General features: G+C 50.9%; 1 protein-coding gene across 1 annotated transcript in view; it reads right to left on the bottom strand.

Annotated features, from left to right (window-relative positions):
• The window catches only part of LOC141977634 (sodium- and chloride-dependent betaine transporter-like), a 64758-nt gene that overhangs the window by 34620 nt on the left and 8446 nt on the right, over positions 1-21692 (bottom strand). Inside the window, exon 2 of the mRNA XM_074939159.1 lies at positions 9006-9216. Within this exon, the coding sequence (XP_074795260.1) occupies positions 9006-9195 (190 nt within the window). The 5' untranslated portion in view covers positions 9196-9216. The remainder of the gene's footprint in view (positions 1-9005; positions 9217-21692) is intronic.

The following is a 21692-nucleotide window of genomic DNA, read 5'->3' as shown; positions in this document are numbered from 1 at the left end:
CAGCTCTCTCAAGTTGATTCTAAACTGCTGCCAGGATCTTGGTTTAGTCTCCAGCCTTTCCTTCTCCCATCTCCTAATTTGCCTTTCCAAAGAGAGCAGCTGGATTCCACACTTAAGAACCCACCCACCCCAGTCTAAGGGCAGACACAAGGCAGGCAAATGCCATTCCCTCCTGGTTGACACAACAGCCCTCAGGGCTTCATCAGACACAGGGAACAAATGGTATATATTCCCATCCTTTGCCCCCGTCCTTTGATAAAAAACACAGATGTTTGGAACAAAGATTTGGGCTCCTTCTCTCAAAGGCAAATCTGGTTCTTCTTAGATCTGTTTCTCCCTTGCCAGAATCAGTCTTGCAGACCCACATTCCTTCCTATGACGGATAATTAACAATTGGGTCTAAATAAAGCGCATTTCCCCTTGTTCTTATGTCAATAATGTTAAAATAAAGAGCAACATCAAAATATTCCCTAAACACAGATGTACTATAGCTGCAGGGGACCTAGGGCGAGCAGACCCGTCACATCCAGGCAGGATCAGTCCAAGTTCATGAAGTAGGAAACATAGATCCTGTACATATTCAGCTAAAGGCAGCTGCTCCTTTCACAGCCTGTAGAGAGGTTAGCTGGGGCTCATCTCTCCTGGGCGGCGGGGAACCACACCGCCTCACTAAACTCAGGAAGATGGGGAATTAGTTCGGCTGCGGGAGTCTTCCTCTGCGGCGTCTTTGTGAGGGCAGAAATAAACACAGTAAGCCCAGGCCCTAGGTCAGGGCGAGGCAACGGTGAGTCAGGTGCTCAGGCCTTCAGGCAGGGACTGAGCGACAATAGTATAAACAGTAAGCCCAGGCCCTAGGTCAGGGTGGGGCAATGGTGAGTCAGGCCCTCAGGCCAGGGCTGAGCAACAACAGTAGATACACAGTGAGCCCAGGCCCTAGGTTCCAAAGGGCCTGGGAGAGGGGGAGACTGCCACCCGCAGGGCCTCCCACTCCGCTGCGTCCCAGCCTGGGGCCCTAGCAGCAAGCAGAAGACGCACTGCTGTGTCAGTGGGGATCCTGGCCGCAACACACGGACATGGGTTCTGGCAGTGTCGCAGCCAGACTAGGGTCGGCTGCCCCTGGGCTACTTCCAGACTTCCCCTCTTGAGGTACCTGGGTCAGGGTGGTGTCCTCAGGGGGGTCCAGCACCAGGGGTTCCTCGGGATAGCTGGCAAGGGGTAGACTCAGCAACTCCTCCGGGTAGCTGGCGCGGGGCAGGTCAGGCCAGTCCTCAGGTATACTGCAGGCCGCTGGGGTTTCCCAATCGCGAGCTAGGCCAGAGGTGTCTGGCCTCCCCGGCGGCTGCTCTCCCAGTGAGCCCTGAGATTGGAACTTTATACTTCTGGGGCAACGCCTGACCCTCTGGGAGGGCGGGCTCAGAGCGCCCTGGCTCCACCAATTCTGGTGTCCGGAGGGACTCGTCTCTCTCCGGGGTGATGGGGAACCACACCGCCTCACTACACACACATCCCCTCAAGTCTGGCTCCCACTCGTTGGGGCCAGGCTCTTCCATCCCTCTTAGGCAGGAGAGGAAGTCGGCATTTGCATGGTCTTTGCTGGCCCTATGCCCGATGGCGAAAGCATAGGGCTGTAATGCCAGATATCAGCACTTTAGTCTACTGTTTTTCATTCTGGTTAACCACTGGAGTGGGGCATGGTCCGTGACTAGTGTAAATGGGGCCCCGAGGAAGTAGTACCGCAGGTTGTCACAGGCCCATTTAGCTGCAAGTGCTTCTTTCTTTATTACCGCGTAGTTCTTCTCACGGGGGAATAATTTAATACAAGCCCTACCTCTGAGGTGTCTGTGTGGAGGATGAAGTCACAGTCAAATTGTGGGCTATATAGGACCGGCTCCTGGCAGAGGCACTCCTTTAGTGTCCGGAAGGTGTCTTCACATTCTTGGGTCCACGGCACGCACCGGGGGCTGTCCTTAGTCAAAAGTCCCATTAAGGTGGCTGCGATGGAAGCGAACGGGGGGGATGAATCGCTGATAGTAGCCGGCGAGCCCCAGGAATTGCCACACTTGGCTTTTCGCGGTGGGTGGCGGGCAGGCTGCCAGTGCTTGAACCTTTCCCATAAGGGATTTCACTCATCCTCCCCCTATGGTGTAACCGAGGTACATTGCCTCTTGCCATCCAATGAGACACTTTTTTGGATTGGCCATTAGTCCCACCTTTCACCAGGATCTCAGGACCGCGGCTACACGTTCCAGGTGGTCCCCCCCCGGCAGCTGTAGACTACATCATCCAAATACACCGCAGCATAGTTTTGATGGGGCCATAGAAGGTGATCCATTAGCTGTTGGAACATCACCAAGGAGGCAGAAGGGCATTCGGGTAAATTGGTAAAGTCCCGCTGAGGTGGCAAATGCCGTCTTCTCCTTGGAGATGAAGTCGAGCGGGATCTGCCAGTACTCCTTACTGAGGTCGAGGGTGGTGATGAAACAGGCCTCCCCTAGGCGGCCAAGCACTTCATCCACACGGGGCAGAGGATATGCATCAAACCTTGAGATGGTGTTGACTCCCCGGAAATCTATACAGGAGTACCGTGTTGCATCAGGTTTGGGAACCAAGACCACTGGACTGCGCCACTCACTCTGCAGCGGCTCGATGACTCCTAGGGCTAGCCTGGCCTGTACTTCCTCCTCGACCTCCTGCCGCATTCGGTGCAGCAGATTACCTTCCCTGGCTTGGTCTGGATGGCATGATGGACCAGGGTCATGTAACCAGGTAGGACCATAAAGGTTCTCCTGAAAGCCTGCAGGAGGCATTGGGCCTGCTTTCGCTGCTCCTCTGTGAGTGTGTTGCCAAGCTGGGGGCCTGCAGGGTCCTCTGTCAGGGGCGCGCTGGGACGCAACTCTGGTTCTGGCGGGTAAGGGTTAATTAATAGGCCCTCCCGCTCTCGCCATGGTTTCAATAGATTCACGTGATATTGCTGGGTCTTCTTGCGCCGGTCGGGCTGGTGGACCTCATAGGTGACGGGCCCGACCTTCCGGGCCATCTCACAGGGACCCTGCCCAAGGGCCAGTAGGTTCAATTCGCTCGACGGTAGGAGGAGCAGGACCGGATCACCTGGCTCAAAGGCTCGGACCCGTGCTTCCTGGTTATAGGTTCGTGCCTGGACTTCCTGCACAGCTTTTAAGTTTTTGCGTGCTAGGGTTCCAGCCTGAACAAGGTGCTCCTGGAGCTGGAGACCATACTTCAGGAGGCCCTGGGTTGGAGATGGAGATTGCTCCCATGTCTCCTACATTAAATCTAACAGGCCCCGTGGGCGGCGGCCATATAGTAGCTCGAACAAGGAAAATTTTGTTGATGACTGGGGTACCTTGCAGATTGCCAGCAGTAAGGGTGGGAGTATCTGGTCCCACCGGCGTCGCTCCTCTGGGGGAAACTTGCGCAACATCTCCTTCAGGGTCCGATTGAATCGTTCCACCAGCCCGTCAATCTGTCGGTGGTAGACGGAGGTGTGTAACTGTTTAACTCCCAGGAGCTCGCATACCTGCTGCAACAGCCAGGAGGTGAAATTGGTGCCCTGGTCCGTTAGGATTTCCCAGGGCAGGCCCACTCGAGAGAAGACCTTCACTAGTTCATCAGCAATGGTTCAGGCAGTGGTGCTCTGCAGTGGCACAGCCTAGGGGAAAATGGGCAGCATAATCAATGATGACCAGCACATAGTGGAATCCCCCGGCACTTCTCGGGAGCGGGCCCACCAGGCTCATGGCCACCCGCTCAAATGGCATCTCCACTATGGACATGGAAACCAAAGGGGCCTTGGGCACCCGTGGGGGAAGACACTAACTGGCACTCTGGGCAGGAGCTACAATAGTTCCTCACCTCCTGGTGAACGCTGGGCCAGAAGAACCATGTCAAAATCCGGGCAAGGGTCTTTTCATGGCTCAAGTGCCCTGCGGCAGGGGTGTCGTGTGCAAGCTTCATTACTGCTCGCCGGTGGCACCGAGGCACCAGCAGCTGCGTCCGTGGTTCTTCCGTGCATGGATCCCATTCCACCTGGTAAAGACGGTCATGACATAGCTCGAAACGGGGCCACTGATATGCACAATGTGGGTCGATCACGGCTCCATCGACAGCGGCTAGTCGTTTGTAGACCCAACTAAGAGTGGGGTCTGCTCTTTGATCGTGGCAAAAGTTGGTGTTAAGTCGGGGTTCGACAGTCGGCCCAGGCAGGGGGTCCTCGGTTTCCTCGGTCCCTCCCTCAGGGTCCGGGGTCTCCTCCTCCGATTGGGCCTCGGGGCAATCTCCTTCCAGTGCAGGGGTTGAGCAGAGGATCTCCTCGAACACAGGCCAGTCCCGCCCCAGAATCACCTGGTAGGCTAGTCGAGGAGCCAGGCCGACAACCATCTGTTGTGTGACCGAGGACACCGTTAGCGGGATCCAGGCACTGGGGGAGGGCCGCACGCCGCCATGGATGCATTCAGCCGGATCGTCCCCAGGTGGGGGTTGGTCTGGGGCCCCAAGGTCTGACGGATTAGCATCTGGCCACAGCCTGAATTGATCAGGGCCAGGGTTAGGTGGTCCCCGACAACTACCAGAACTGTGATCTTGGGGACCTGTGGCAGCAGGGCCCGGGTCTCTCCCGCACAGACGTGGCTGAAGCTGCAGTCCATCTCAGTGCAGTCAGATGCATCTCAGTGCAGCCTGTTGGGCCCCTGGGTGGACTCCGATTGGTCCTCAGGACATTCGATACAGTGGGCATGGATCCTTGTTGAGGTGGGAGTTTAGGGCATTTGGCCCAAAGCCCCGAGCGAGCCTCTTGCCCGCAGGGGAGACTCCGCACTTCAGTCTGAATGCCCCCTTTCTTTTTGGGTTTAGAGTGCTCTAGCCCTGGGGGGTGGGCTCTGGTAGCTGGCCCCACCGGCGCTTCAGCCGCAAGGAAGCTGCCGCTCCTGGCTCTCAGTCAGGAACTTGATAAGTTTGTCCATATCCATGGCTTTTTCTGGGGTACATTCCCCCCAAGACCCCTTCTCACAGGGGTCGAGGGATCATGCCCATGTTCTCCACCACGTGTAGACAGATTAGCCAGGGCTCATCTCTCTCCGGGGCGGCGGGGAACCATACCGCCTCACTAAACTCGGGAAGATGTCTTGTGGGGAATTAGTTCGGGCGCGGGAGTCTTCCTCTGCGGCCTTTGTGAGGGCAGAAATAAACACAGTAAGCCCAGACCCTAGGTCAGGGCGAGGCAACGGTGAGTCAGGTGCTCAGGCCGGGGCTGAGCAACAACAGTAGATAAACAGTGGGCCCAGGCCCTAGGTTCCAAAGGGCCTGGGAGAGGGGGAGACTGCCACCCACGAGTTGGGTGGCAGTGGGGATGCAGGCCCTCCCACTCCACTGCGTCCCAACCTGGGGCCCTACCAGCAGCAGGACACCCGCTGCTGCATCAGTGGGGATCCTGGCTGCAACACACGGACATGGGTTCTGGCAGTGTCGCAGCCAGACTAGGGTGGGCTGCCCCCGTGCTACTTCCAGACTCTTGAGGTACCTGGGTCAGAGTGGTGTCCTCAGGGGGGTCCAGCACCATGGGTTCCTTGGGATAGCTGGAGAAGGGTAGACTCGGCAGCTCCTCCTGGTAGCTGGTGTGGGGCAGACTCAGCTACTCCTCCGGGTAGCTGGCACGGGGCAGGTCAGGCCAGTCCTCGGGTTTACTGCATGCCGTTGGGGTTTCCCAGTTGTGAGCTAGGCCGGAGGCGTCAGACCTCTCCGGCAGCTGCTCTCCCAGTGAGCTCTGAGGTCGGGCCTTTATACTTCCGGGGCAACGCCTGACCCTCTTGGGGGCGGTCTTAGAGCTCCCTGGCTCCGCCCACTCTGGTGTCCGGAGGGACTCGTCTCTCTCCGGGGTGGCAGGGAGCCACACCACCTCACTGCACAGCCACATAAAAGACCTTCAGTCAGAGTTCTTGTGAGGCAACAGTATTATCCAGTACTTGATGAGATGAATCCATAGGGAGATCCCATACCCTGTTTTCTGATTCTGATTGTCCTGGGCTGATCAATTTAATCAATAATCATTTATAAGAGTGCCACCTTACATTTATAAAGCTTCTTTCCATTCTGAAGTTCCCAAAGTGCTGGCCAGGATACCAGCGTTAACATCTACTTTTGCAAAAAATGACATGGAAGCTCTCATGACTGTACAAGTGGTCAGCCGACCCCCTCCTCCCCCCAACACAGTTCTGAGCCATTGGTTCTCAACGGGAAGGGTGCTTTGTACTAAAACATGAAAGCCACTTTCTGCAGCATCTTGAATTTTCTGTGGTAGTCTCCCAGCCAAGTTTTGCCCAGACCCAGCTGTGTTCAGTTTGAGAGATCTAATAAGATCACAGCCTGATATGTTACAGCTACATTAGAAAAAATCACTGAGGCAAATAATTTAGTAATTTTTAATGCAACAGAAAGTATGCAAGTAGTCTTTTCAGTTACACTGGTCACGATAGAGACTGCAAGGATTATCAATCCTGATACGCCTGCTTCACCTGGGAAAAGAGATCCAAATGCAAGGTCACTGTGACCTGGCCTTTACTGAGTGGGAAGTCAAAGGGGGAGTGGTATATATGATTGTAAACATTATCTCAGGACCTGACCATGGAATGGAAGCACAAGGTGTGTTCTTAATACCTTACAGGACTATGTTCTTTTAGTTTTAGTTTTCCTTAATAAACCAAAATCCAACCATTTTTATAAACAAACTGGTGACGTTCAATTATCTCCCACCCCCCGCTGCTCTGTGTTTCATTTTATGGTCACTAGAAAAATCTCATTTTTAACCATGTTAAAGATCTTACTGCAGTTTTACTGGACTAAGGAATTAAGCAAGTCATGCAAGAAGCAGCAGTGAAGGGGGATGGATTCTTTCTGTGGGAATGTTTCCCCGGGCCAGGAGTTGGCTACTTATAGATCTATTACTGGGAAAGAGGTAGAGGTGTCCTTTCCTTGCTCATCGTCCCAGGCACACCTTCCTGAAGCTCCTCAAATCCATCTTTACCACCAGGACAAGTGCCTTGCCCTTTGGCTTTGAAAATCTGGTGACCTTACTCAGCTTTAGAATTCATTGGGGACAACACTCCTCTATTGGAATAAGTGTTTTTCCTGTCAGGGATTACCAGAAATACCAAAGTACTGTGAGAAAGGCTACAATCATGGGCCAGTCAGGCCTGAAGGGTGAGTTTAGTGGGGACAGGAGCACCAGCTGGGTCACAGAACATACAGGATAGGGGAACAGTTGTCCAGGTGCCCTTGAGGAGGAGCCCAGGCCCTGAAGGAGATAACAGCAACAAAGCGTTTTCCCCTGCCAGAAGATCAGCTATGATCAGAGAGAGCTTAGGAATAGCTGGGAGGAGGGGGAATGCATGGGGGCTGGGGAGGAAGGGTCCCAGGGACTGTTGGGTGGGGGAACTGTCAGGGTGGGTTCCCTGGGAGTGGGAGCCCCCAAAGGTTCTGATAATTCAGCTGTGGTTTTAGATAAGCATCTCACCTGTTGGCTGCCTCTACAAATGGCAAACCTAGAGGTTCATCCATTATTAAGACGGGGAGCCTACTGAAAGCTGGATTGCTCCTCTCCGTCTCACAGAGCTACTCTGAGCATCCACCCATGGAGTGAGATTTGTCTCCCACAGCTCATTTTACCTCACTGCGTGATTGCTTCATTGAAGGCATGGGGGTGGGCTTGGTCTCTATGTATGGGCTGTGACATTACTGACACAAACTGGGACCATATAGGTCATTGTTGCAACCCAGGTCCTGTAGTGGCACCAAATCTTGTATAAAGGGAGTCAAATAAGGTGTCTAAGACAGGGTTATGGTTTGCTGGTTATGATTATGCTATCTGTTTGCATGCATCATTTTGGTATTTAAAGTTATAAGTATTGGCTTTATACTGTCTGTATTTCAAAATTGTGCTATTCTTCTGGGTGGCACCCCAGACAATTTGGCATCAGCACAGCCTAGCTTCCTTGATGCCCATTAAGGACCATCAGCTACACAAGTGACCCATTGAGAGAAGGCAGATACACCTTGTGACTCAGCAAGGCATGCAGGGACATGCCTATAGACAGAACTCCAAGGTTTTTCCATGCCATGAGCTAGACAGCTTGTTTTTAGGACAAAGAAAGCAGAGGCCACATGGCAAGAGACTACAAAAGGCTGCTGCAGCTCCTCCATCTTGTCTTCAATCCTGCTTCTAACCTCTAGAGAAACTGTGCTACACTGAAGCTCTGAACAAAGGACTGATTGACCCATCCAAGCTGTGGATGTACTCCAGAGACTTGATTTGAACCTGCAATTTATTCCATCACTGCTACAAGCCTGAACCAAGAACTTTGCCATTACTGTATGTAATTGATTCCATTTAACCAATTTTAGCTCTCATCTATATTTCTTTCTTTTTATGAATAAACCTTTAGATTTTAGATTCTAAAGGATTGGCAACAGCATGATTTGTCGGTAAGATCTAACTGGTATATTGACCTGGGTCTGGGGCTTGGTCCTTTGGGATCGGGAGAACCTTTTTTCTTTTACTGGGGTATTGGTTTTCGTAACCATTCATCCCCATAACGAGTGGCACTGGTGGTGATTCTGGGAAACTGGAGTGTCTAAGGGAATTGTATGACTTATGGTTAGCCAGTGGGGTGAGACCAAAGCCCTCTCTGTTTGGCTGGCTTGGTGTGCCTTAGTAGTGAAGAACTTACTGCAGTTTTACTGGACTAAGGAATTAAGCAAGTCATGCAAGAAGCAGCAGTGAAGGGGGATGTAACTGCCATGCTCTTAGCAATTTGTTCTGCATTGATACTCTCAGTTGTGTCCCACCAAAGGCAGCATCGTGTATATATGAACGGATGAAAGCGCCGTGTATATGGGCGTATATATGGGCATGTATATATGAACGGATGAAAGCGCCTGCTCTGCTGCTCATATTCCTCGGCCAACATCTCACATAGCCTGCACTTTTATGGACTTACCACCTCCATTTTTGTAACAGAGATAAGGGAATCTCCAGACATTGCCCAGGCCGATGATCTCCCCAGCCACGGATAGCATAAACTCTATTTTATTACTCCACTGGCCTCTTGCCTCCATTTCAGGCTTCTCTTCTTTGAGCAGCACCATGCCCCCATTCGGCTTAGCCTCCACAGCTGCTTTACTCTCCATGGCCCAACTAAGCAGGGGAAACTGGGAGGGAAAACAGAGAACATACTGTAAGAAGCTGTTACAGGACACACGGGTGAAATGAGCTGGGAAGGGACTCAGCCACCCAAATTCGTATTGTGACAGAAGCCTCAGCTCAGGGCAATTCCCAGCATAGTCCAGGGAAACTCCATCTGAGAACTAGTTGCACCATACAAGGGGCTGTTTCTTAAAAGATGGAAGCCAACTGATTCGTCAGCTGAAACAGAGTCCTGGCCCCACCTTCATCTCCACCTCCCTTTGACTAGACCCACCTCCTCCCATCCTCTTATTCCCAATAGCCTCCCTGTCACTGATGACAAAACCTTTTTAAAATGTCCGGTGTGACGGTTTGGGTCACAGAGACCCCCTTGGGACTGCCACCTGATGTCCTGAGACTACCTCTGAGCCCGTTTTCCCTGCCAGCTTGGGACTTCAGTACCCTGTCTTGTAGAGCAAGACATGCTAGCCTACTGCAAACACAGACCCAGGCCTGAACCACGTCCCCCAAAACTGCATACTTAACTGAAATCAGCTTAAGAAGTGCTCCTGTCTCTAGCACCCAGATACCAATCCAAACCCCAAATAAATCCATTTTACTCTGTATAAAGCTTATACAGGGTAAACTCATAAATTGTCCGCCTTTATAACACTGATAGAGAGATATGCACAGAGTAATGGGATGGACATTAGCAACACATCTCGAAGAACAACAGTTACAAAAGATAGGTAACCGTTTTTTCTTCTTCGAGTGCTTACTCATGTAGATTCCATTCTAGGAGACTCACAAGCGGAATGAACGGAGGTTGGCTCAGAGTTTAGAGTCTCCCAGCTTGCAGCACTGCTCTGCCAAAGCCAGCGTCATCTCGCACTTGCTGGGTCAGCGCATATTGTGTGACACGAACGTGTGAACGGATGACCAGGTCCCAGCCTGACAGATCTCTTGGATCGGCACCTGCTCCAGGAAGGCAGCTGATGACACCTGTGCCCTAGTCAAATGAGCCATCACGATCACCAGCGGGGGCACCCTTGCCAGCTCGTAGCAATAGCGGATGCAGGCCATGATCCAAGACGAGATTTTCTGGGCTAACTCTGGGCAACCTTCCATCTTGTCAGCGACAGCAACAAACAACTGTGTTGACTTACGGAATGGCCTTGATCTATCAGTGTAGAAGGCCAACGCCCTTCTGACATCCAAGGTATGCAGCCTGCTCTCCTCATACTTTGCATGAGGCTTTGGACAAAGAACTGGTAAATAAATGTCCTGACCAGTGTGGAACTGGGAGACAACCTTGGGCAGAAAGGCCGGGTGTCGACGCAGCTGGATCTTGTCCTTGGAGAAGATTGTCTAGGGCAGCTTCGACATGAACATCCTGGTCTCGGACACCCTACAGGCCAAAGTTATAGCAACCAAGAAAGACACCTTCCAGGAGAGAAGCAGAAGGGAGCCAAGAGTTTGAAGGTGGGGGCCCATGAGCCTGGACAGCACAAGATTCAGGTCCCAAGGGGGGACCGGGTCTCGTACATGCGGGTAAAGGTGCTACAACCCCTTCAGGAAGCTCCCCGTCATGGGATGGGTGAAGACTGACCTGCCTCGAAGCGGAGGGTGGAACGCCAAAATGGCCACCAGGTGTACCTTGATCGAAGATAGCGACAGACCCTGGTGCTTAAGGTGCAGTAAATAGTCCAGGATGTCCTGCAGCAGGGCCTCATCCACACGAATGTGTTGGTCTGTGGCCCAACACGTGAACCGCTTCCACTTTTCCACATATGTAGCCCTGGTGGACGGTTTTCTGCTGCACAGCAAGACCTGCTGGACACCAGTGGAACACCCCCATTCGTCTGCACTTAGCCATGCAGCAGCCAAGCTGCCAAGTGCAGCGACTCTAGGTTCGGGTGCAGCAGGTTGCTGTGGTTCTGTGATAGCAGATCCAGTCGAAGAGGCAGCTGCAGCGGGGGGGCTGCCGAGAGACTCAGCAGCATGCTGAACCAGTGATGATGAGACCACGCCAGAGCTATGAGAATGATCAATGCTTTGTGTTACTTTACCTTGTGTATTTGCGGCACTGGCGGGAAGGTGTACATCTGCGCTCCTGACCACGGAATCAAGAAGGCATCCGACAGGGAGCCCTTGTCCCTGCCCTGCAGAGAACAGAACATGTGGCACTTCCTGTTCTGTCTGGACGTAAACAGGTCCACCTGGGGAGTCCCCCACCTGTGGAAGATCGATCAGGCTGACCACCTCTGGATGAAGTGACCACTCGTGGCGAGACAAGAAGGTCCTGCTGAGGCGATATACCAGGACATTCTTGGCTCCGGGCAGGTGGGCGGCTACCAGATGAATGGCATGTCACACACAAAAATCCCAGAGGCTGAGAGCTTCCTGACAAAGGGCCAAAGACCTGGCTCCACCCTGCCTGTTGATGTAGTACATCGCGACTGAATTGTCCATCAGGACCTGCATCATCCTGCCCTTCAGGTGAGGCAAAAATGCCTGGCAGGCCAGGTGAACCGCTTTGAGCTTCCTAACATTGATATGAACAGCCAGATCGCTGTGAAGCCAACAGCCCTGGGTGCTGACCTCACCCAGATGGGCTCCCCAGCCCAGGTCCGATGTGTCCGAAACAAGAGTAAGCGAACCCCCTGCAACACCAACTCCCAATCCAATCACCAGTCCAAGGATGAAAGGACGTGGCTCGGCACAGGAATATAGACTGAGGCCAGCCATGTCTGCAGAGTTCATAGATGAAGATGGGCATGGTGGACCACGTATGTGCACGCAGCCATGTGGCCCATCAGTTGCAGGCATGTGTGGGCTGTGGTAGGTGGATGGCTCTTTACGTGGGCAATCAAGTCCGACGTGGCCTGGAAGCATGCCTCCAGAAGGAAGGCCCTGGTTCATGTGGAGTCGAGAACTGCTCCGATAAACAATATGCATTGGACTGGTGTTAATGTGGACTCTTCTGTGTTTATTAACAAGCCCAGATCATCGCAGATGGATTGCACCAGGTCAAGGCTCCATTGGACCAGCCCTTGATGAGCCAGTTGTCAAGATACAGGAAGATCTGGACCCCCTGACGTCTCAGGTAAGCTACTACCAGCACCACGCATTTTGTGAACACCCTGGGGGCCTAGGACAGGCCAAAGGGTAATGCCATGAACTGGAAGCAACAGCCAGCCACTATGAAGTGCAGAAAGCGCCTGTGGCCCGGGAATATGGAGACATGGAAGTAAGCATCCTTTAAGTTGAGAGCGGCATACCAGTCCCCCCGGATCCATGGAGCGGATGATGGAGGCCAGGGAAACCATGCAGAACTTCAAGTTCTTGAGAGACTTGTTGAGGCCACGCAGGTCCAGGATGGGCCTGAGGCCCCCTTTGGCCTTCAGGATTAGGAAGTAGTGGAAGAAGAATCCTTTGCCTTCTATGTCCCCAGGGCCGGTGCAACCACTAGGCGAACTAGGCGGTCACCTAGGGCACCAAGTGATTGGGGGGCACCAAAAAGCGGTACCCTGGCTCAGCAGGGAGAAGCCGCCTTCTTGTGGGGGTGGCGAGCCCCAGCCATGGAGGAGCTGGCGCAGCGCTGGGGGGGGGGGGGGGGCGGAGCAGCCCTGCAAAGGCGGCAGCGCTGCTAGTGGGGAGCAGCCGTGCCCCCCGCCTCTCCTGCCCAGGCTGTGGCCCGGCGCCGCCCCCACCCCAGGGGGCTCCGGCAGGCTGCAGGAGATGCATGTGGGCAGCGGCCCCTGTGCACCCTCCGGTTCCCCCCTCGCCGTGCTCGGGCTCTGCGGCTCCTGGGAGTGTGAGCCGCCGGAGCAGGGGTGCCGGGGGGTGCACGGGAGCCGGCGCATAAATGCTTATTTAGGGTTCTACAATAACTTGATATCCCATCACAATGCATTTTTGGCCTTTTGTGTTTTGTGTTTGAAAAGCAGATTCTGTGTTCACCATTGAAAAATTTTGGTTACATTCCAGAACAATGGTACAGGATTCAGAAGAAGCCCTGCCTAGATTATAGCTAATCATGCAAGATGGGAATATTCTTCAGATTTCAGATAAAAAAAGACCAATTACATGGTTGAGGAGTAAATATAAAGTATTTTAATGTGTTTATACACAGTGAGTTTATTTATACTTGGACCATCACATCTTTAAAAAAGTCTTGTTTTACTAACTATAATATTGTTAAAAATTCACAAAGAAAGAAAATGATTTTGAAAGTTGCGTATGGAAAAAACAACCTTCCCCTCCCCTTTCCTGCCTTTTGAGGTATTGTTACTCAAATATTTGCACAGCATATTTTGAAAGTCAAATGAAAAACAATGAACTCATATCAACTAAGCCACCAAGTAGTTAGGTTTCCAGAGGATGGGGAGAGAGAAATACATATTTTTTTATCTAAGAGATAAATATGGTAGCATGTCCTCTAGGGATGGTGTGCCATGCACACGCCCTATCCCTGCTCGCTGGAGTTCTTGGGAGGCAATGTGCCTATTCAATTGAAAATGAGGCATATGGGTGTCATGTTGGCCCAAGGATGTGTCTATTTAAGAGCTAGCTCTTCTAGATGTTCCTCTGAGTTGCCTTGCAAGGAAAAAGAATGTGTGTGTTGCAGGAATTCTGAGGAAAAGCTGGGAATAGAACATGGATCTGCTCGCTCCCAGGCATGTGACTCATACACAAGACCTTCCTTCTTAGCAGCATGTATGATTTATATTATAAGAGGAAAAAGATTTATAACCCAAGAATAAAATATCCCCTCTGCCCTTGTATTGTATGATTGTATTCATTACTGATCATTAAGAAATATCTTTTTAATAATCAAGAGGTAACAGGTGCAGGCTGAGGCACTTGGTACGACCTGCCCAGATGACTCAAAAGCCAGGCAAAGGGTGGACTCCATCGGGAGAGCCCTGAGGCAGATGCCCTGCTCCTTCTGGGTGTGGGGCCGAAAGCTTTTGCAGATCTGGCACCGTTCCTTAACGTGCGACTCCCCCAGGCACTTAAGACAGCTGCTGTGGAGGTCACTCACAGGCATAGGCCTGCTGCAGTCTAAACAGGGCTTGAACCCGGGAGACCAGGGCATGCCCCGCCTGTGGCAAAATCCCACTGGGACCCTAACTACAGCTGGCACTACAGGTACCACTAAAGGCAAAAATCTTTAACCTAGTTTTTAACCTAGCTGGTAAGAATAAGCATAGGGGGTCTTTCGTGCGGGTCCCCACATCTGTACCCTAGAGTTCAGAGTGGGGAAGGAACCCTGACAGCGCCTATGACCAGAACAGCAGGTAAGAGCGGGTCAGCTCCCGCACTCCCAGCATGCCCTGGAGTCTCCTCACTAGGCAGAAGGCAGGGGCCATATTCACAGAGCCGAATGCACCAGCGTGACGCATTCTGCATGAGGGAAGAGATATGGGGGTCAGGTCTCTGCGGGGAACTGTGACCCTCCACTGGGCAGCTCAGTAGCCTCTTTGCTGCCTCGTCCCTCCCCTCCAGGCTGCAAGTCCAGGCTGCCGCTCGGTGTGTATCAGCAATGGGTGGTGGCTGTGCCCCAAGTCGGGCAGAGGGGCACCAGTTTAATAATACTGTGTAGGGCCCCATAAATTCTAAGGACAGCTCCGAGGGTGGGGAGATCCTTACATGATTTACGTTAAGCACTGATCTCTACACAGAGATTCACCTGTGACTGGTCATGGGAAAAGTGTCAGCTAATGAATTATTCCAGTGAAATCCTAGTCGTGGCTAAAGCTCATTTGTGGAACCAGGGAATAGACTTTGGTCTCTTGGCACCAGAGATGGGTCCAAGTTGCAAAGTTAGGTTCAGGAATCATATTTAGGGTTTCCACTATTGCCGGGCACAAAAATCAGGAATCAGGCCAGGTCAAAAACTCATGATATTAGCATAAAAAACATGATTTTTTAAAAAAAATACATTTGGGGATTTTTTGTATTTACTTTTTGGTTTGTTAGTCTTTAGCGTGCAATCGGGTCACATTTTCAAGCTTTTCTCCACAACTATGAGAATTAGAGAATTACATGAGAATTAAGATCTTTCTTTCTCGTTCTCTTAGTTATTTATTTTTTAAAACCACAGCACCTCCAGGAGCATTAAGAAAAAAAACAGATATCACAAGACTCATGAGAAAATCATGGGGGTTGGAAAACGTGTCACGGTTTGGCCCACTAGAGACAGGCCTGAGCCAGAAAGCTCAGACCTACCGTTGGATCCCAACATCCCCAAAGTTAAGAGAGGCTCTGGTTAGGGGCCATCTCTACTTTGTACCTACTTTCTGAGCCAAATCAAGCCCTGGTGTAAGTTCTTGCTTATAGCAAGGCTGAATTTCACCCACGGTCTTCATTACCCCTACAAGACTAATTATAGAGCACAGTGAAACTGGATAACTATGGGATTAATTATTTTTTGGGGCTGCTCTAACAGGTGGTGTCTTAATAGTGTGTTAACCAGGTAATGCTACAAATATCAATCATTCTCCATGCATTTTAATGGAGAAATGCACACCAGGGTGAAGATGAAGCAGAATTTTGCTTGGAGGGGGAAGGGAGGTGAGAAATGGGCAGGGGAAGAGGGGAAGCTGACACAGTACTGTGCAGTACAGAACATTATCATCACTGTCTTATTTGCATCTATAGGTTGCACAACACAAATAAAATGATCTGATAAACGCTAACTCTGTAAATAATAGGCCAAGGGCAAAGAAAGGAGCAGACAGCTGAGAAGGCAACTTTTATCTAAGTTTCATAATAAAACTCTCAGGGATAATGCATCTTATCTCTACATTTCAAACAAATAAAGAAATCACAGCATAAATTGTGGGGCAATGTGCTTTCTCCTACGGGCATGCATAGCAAAGCAAGGACTGCGTTCACTTCTGCAACTGGCTGGAGGCTAGAAGGCCCCATCGTGACCTGCTGTCTTTGACATCAGTATGCAAAACCCCCATTGACTTAAACGCAAAGGGGATTGGGCCCTGAGCAAAGCAGGTGATCCTTTCTTTTCTAAGAGAGATTGCAGCAATAAGTGTAAAAGCATGGATGGTAGAAGAGTTTAATAGAATTCTGCCCTACCGTAGAACTCTTTAGGTTGGCTTAAAAAACTCCTTCGTGTGGCTCTCACTCCCTGTTGAATTCTAGAGTAATTTAGAATTTCTGCAGACTTCTAGTAAGGGCTTGATCGTGCAAGGTGTGGAGTATAGCACTTAAGCATGTGCTTAACTTTAAGCTTGTGAGCGGTCCCATGGTTATGTGCTATGCTGGATCAGGGCCCATATGTCTGGCAACATACAGGATCCAGCCCCACATTTCTCTAGAACAGTGCTGCCTAGTGGACAGAGCACTGGACTGGGACCCAGGAGACCTGGTTTCCACTCCAGGCCACTGACCTGATGGCAATCTTCGGTAAGTCACTTCCTGCCCTGTACCTCAGTTTCCCCATCTGTGAAACGTGGATAATGATACTGACCTCCTTTGTAAAGTGTTTTGAGATCAGCTGATGAAAAGTATTATATAAAATCTAGGTATGATTCTTATTAGGCACAGAGATCCCTTAAAGTTTTGTTATCTACAGAAATCCCTAAATTGTCCCAGGTTGTTGACTGCTGAAGCACAAGTGCGTTTCCCTCTGGCTCAACGGGGTGGGGAACCTGTCAGACAGCACACTGTCACAGTCAGTCAGATCTCCTACCAACATGTCATTCTGAATTCTAGCCACTTCTGAGAGCTTTCTCTTGACAGCCTTCTCTAAGCTTCCCAAGCGGGCAAAGCATCTTTCATTGCCACCTCATCTGCAGCATATAGGCCACCCAGCTAATGATTTCATCGCAATGCTTCTGCACAAGAGCAAAGAAGGAGAGGGGAAGTTTAGATGCCTCTTGTTTGATCTGTCACAGTCTTCACTACGCGCCGATTTGCTGTAGCCCAGTGCACATCATCACGCAGGATGATGCTTTTGTCTGTGCTGACTGCAGATGTTGTTCGATGCTGGGAGCAGAAGGTTTAACTTCATTTATTTGAGATGGACCTGAAGCAAAACCACAGAGTCAGCCTCCTTTTATTCATATCTCTTTGTATTATAGAAGTCCCTAGGGGACTCTGGTTAAATCAGGGCCCCATTATGTTAGGTGCTGCACATACACCAGAGAGAGAGAAAGTCCCTAAATGGACAAGGCCATGGGTGAGAGAAAAGGCGGCTTATCTCCATTCTAGAGATTGTGAACTGAGGCAGAGAGAGATTCAGTCCCTTGCTGAAGATCTCACACAAAAATCTGCGGTAGAACCAGAATTGGAACTCAGATCTCCTGAGTCACAGCCCAGTACCTTAACCTTGCAGGGAGTCAAACTGGCATTTATTTTGGTTTGGTTCAAGTTCGGGACCAACTGTATTCAGTGTGTTCGGGTTCAGCTTCTGTTCCAGCCACTCAAAAAAAAAAAAAAAAAAAAATCACCAGTTCGGCTTAAATTTCAATCTTAGTGAAGTAAATTAAAAAAAAGGGGAGTTGAAACTTAAAATTGACATTTTTATTTTTCACCATTTATTTAACTTGACATGAGTTGTCCTTGTGGTTTGGTGTTGTCAAACATTTTTTATTTGTTTGCGCGGACTAAACTAACATCTAATATTTGCTACATAATATTGGACTTCTACAGTGACAGGATACATTTGAGTTTGGGGCCTGGGCTTTAGCTCGGGGAGAGCAAATGGAGGGAGGGGCTGCCCCAGGGGTTGGGGATGGGAGGGAGGTCCACCTAAGGGGGAGAAGGGTTGGGGTGCCAATACCTTTGCCTGTGGGCTTGAAGCGTTATTGTTAACTTCTGGGACAAGGGAGCATTCCACCTCTTCTCTCCCCAGGGGGAAGTTGTAAGATTTTGCCATATGGTTGTTATTGAAATATGTTGTAAGGCTGGGAGGCGCCTACAGTTAGCGCTCCAGTGGCAACAAAAGAGGGGACCCACACCCAGGCGAGCGTTAAATGACTATCACCAGCCATTGAACAGCAAGGGAACTGTAAACAAGGGATTTACAATTCAATAAGACACAGTCGTGCAAGCACCACACAATAGGGATGACTCAACTTGTGACTCAGCAAGGGCCTACCAGGACATGCCTGGGCCAGTATCTTCCCTGGTTTCAGAGTAGCAGCCGTGTTAGTCTGTATTCACAAAAAGAAAAGGAGTACTTGTGGCACCTTAGAGACTAACCAATTTATATGAGCTGGGCACTGCCCTGCCCAGCTCGCTTCATGAGACCATTCGGGCCTCAGGGCCCAAAGGGCCTCAGAAAATGGGTCCAGGCTCTGGTCCTAGACAAAGAGAGGGGGCAGCAAGGCAGGGACAACTGACAGCCACGTACCCCTAATCCCAGGGATGGAGGGCAGGCCTGGAGAGCTTTCCTGCTCTTCTCGCAGGCAGTTATGATCACTAGATGGGTTTACAGGGACCCAGGGCCTCCAGCAAGCACCTTGCCATGTTGGAAAGCTCGACTCCTGGTACAGAGTTTATGGGAAATGCTCATGGGACATGAACTGAGAATAAAAAATACAGGATGGTGTCATCATGACATCTCCTCTCTCCTCCCCCACTTGCACTGAAGGCAACAGGAACACGAGAAAGACAGACTTTGAACTGGGGAGACGGGTCTCAGGCTGAACAGGGAATTCAGCCTGTGTATTAAGAACTATAACCTGTCTGCAACATCTAGTGGGGCAAGAAAAGCTGCTTGATTCAAAACTTACTGAGTCTGATAACATTTAGGATTTGGAATGCATGTTTATTTTTATTCCTTAGGTAACTATTTCTGGCCTTTATGCCTACCACTTATCACTTACAACCTATCTTTCTGTAGTTAAACTTATTTTAATGTTTTATCTTAACCAGGGGTTTGCTGCTTGTCACTAGCAAAGCATTGTGAGCGACAGCCCAGGCTGGAGAGTTAAGGGGGCACAGCAGTCCCACCGTCCCAAGCTGTATGCCGGGGGTCCCATTATACCTATTCCCCCTCACCCAGCTCCCATCCTGATTTTTCACACTTGCTATCTGCTCACCCTACGCCAGTTCTGGTTCAGTCGGTAGAACAAAATTATGGGTCAGGTTCAATTCCAGTTCAGACAAAAATAGCGGTTCAAAGTGGTTCTCTGGTTTCAGTTAGTTCTGGTTCCTCTCCCAGTGGCGCTGGAACATTTTGAATAGTGGGGGCGGAAAAAGCCAGCCCCCTAACCCCTGAGCTGAGGCTGGGAGCAGGGCTGTGTCTCCAGGAAGGGGGGGACTCAGACAGGGGTAAGGGGGCTGAGTCTGGGGCCAGCAGCCAAGACCCTGTGTGGGGGGCCAGGAGTGGAGCCTGGGCACGGGGCTGGGAGCCAGGACTCTGCATGTGGAGCCAGGAGAGGAGCCCCACGTAAAACCTGGGGGTGCTGCAGCACCCGCCCATACTCTTAGTTCCCACCCCTGTGCCCACTCCCTGACCACAAACTACCCTGAACCTCAGAGACATCAGGACATGGATGTGGACTTTGCAGATGGCCCTTCTCTTTATAATAGGCCAAATGAAACTGCAGTGACTCTGAGGTAGTGTATACAATAGCAAGCATGGGATAAACACCTAAGCAGACAGATGGCAAGGAGTGCTGTCTAATAACAGCAAGTCACGGTGCCTTTGTAGCCTAATTTTCCTATAAAAAAAGATGTGATTGAAAATGTACCCGTTATGTCAGATGGCGTCCAGGCTCTCTTCTTGGACCCCCAAGTAACTGGCAGGGCTGCAATTGAAACAGATGCTCAGGGTTGTGTGTAACAGCTTCTCTCTCTCTACCACCCAGCACAACAGTTATGCTGCCTTTGGTCAGTTCACCACCTTTGCTTTGCCTGTTGCTTCTAAGAAAAAAATCTCTGCACAACCCACAGATGTGAGGCCTTATTTCATTCCTTTCCCTCGTGCTTTCAGGTCAGAGGAAATCCTGGATGGTTTCTGGTTTCCTTTGAACACTGTCCACGCTTAGGGACCAGCAGCAGCCTCGCCGCATCATTTTTAGACACAACGCAGGATGCATTCTCCATCTCCTAAGAGATGAGTTTTTCCCATCTCCACCTGTTTTGCAATCTCAAATACAGCGGTGCAGGCAGACCTCATTTCTTGCTGGGAGGGACACAAAGGGGTGACAAGTGACTTCCCCACGCTCTCCCCGTCCATCCCCTTCCCATGATACGCATCATGGGCCACATTGCCGGGGAGGGTGGCTCTGTCCTCCTCCCACTGCGCTGGAGCCTTCTGCTGTACAGACCCAGGCAGGATTCAGGAGATGCAGCTGTGTGGAAGGACTGGGGGCAGCCGCGCCAGAGGAGCTACCAGTGTGGGGCCGCCTGGCAGTCCACGTTCTGCTCCTTTTGCCACTCGGGAGGAGGGATAGCTCAGTGGTTTGAGCATTGGCCTGCTAAACCCAGGGTTGCGAGTTCAATCCTTGAGGGGGCCATTTAGGGATCGGGGCAAAAATTGGGGATTGGTCCTGCTTTGAGCAGGGGGTTGGACTAGATGACCTCCTGAGGTCCCTTCCAACCCTGATATTCTATGTTTCTATGCTGATCAGGGCTCTCTGGAACCGCAGCGGGGAAAGGAGCAGAATGTGGGGCCACCGGGCAGCCCCTCCAGCACAACTGCTGTACCGCTGTCAGCCTCACCCCCCCCAGGCAGGAGGACTCAGGAGATGCCACTGCGAGGAAGGGCTGGGGGCGGGCTCCTCCTGTGTCTTTCCGGTACACCATACCAGCTATAAATACCTTACTCGTATGGTGTACTGTACCGTACCACCGTACTTGCACCACCGCTCAAATACCTCAAACTGGAGTAAAAGTCACTTGACAGGAGCATTCTGCAGTCTATTAACATAAAGATGCTCCCAGTCCGTACTTCTTGGAGACCATCATTCTCAGACTCTTTCCTTCTTCAGAACGCACTTTCACCAGTACAGTTTTCCTCCCGTTTACATGAAAAAGATTCTATGCTCCGTCAAAATATCCTGGATCTGTGTTACAGCCACCTTTTCTGTTCTGTTCCTGATTCTCTGACCACGCTCACTGATGCCTTTTATTGCAGCTTTCCAAACTCAACACTTCTATCTGGTGCCTTTATCTGCATCTGTAGGCAGCTTGTCTGTGTGCAACAACAGTTTGTCAGCTTCCAGGGCAGGTGGGCGGTTTCCTATCTGGCTGCTTTAACACATGACACTGCACAAAAGAACTGCAGCTGGGTGGGTCAGCATGCAGCCTGAAACACTGTTTGCAGGTGGCCACCTTTCACAGGAGGGACTTAATGTGGGAGAAATAGGGAACCATATGGGGACTGAAATTCAGACAGCCACTAAAACAACCAACCACAACCTGGAGGTAGCAGTAAGTACAGGCTAACCATTCAGCACTTGGCACTTCTATACAGCTTCTCTTCTTCAAAGTCCAATACTAGAATGAGCTGTTCTGTTCTCTC

The sequence above is a fragment of the Natator depressus genome, chromosome 1, assembly GCF_965152275.1.
Source record: "Natator depressus isolate rNatDep1 chromosome 1, rNatDep2.hap1, whole genome shotgun sequence".
NCBI lineage: Eukaryota > Metazoa > Chordata > Testudines > Cheloniidae > Natator > Natator depressus.
This window is presented reverse-complemented; position numbering and strand designations above follow the sequence as displayed.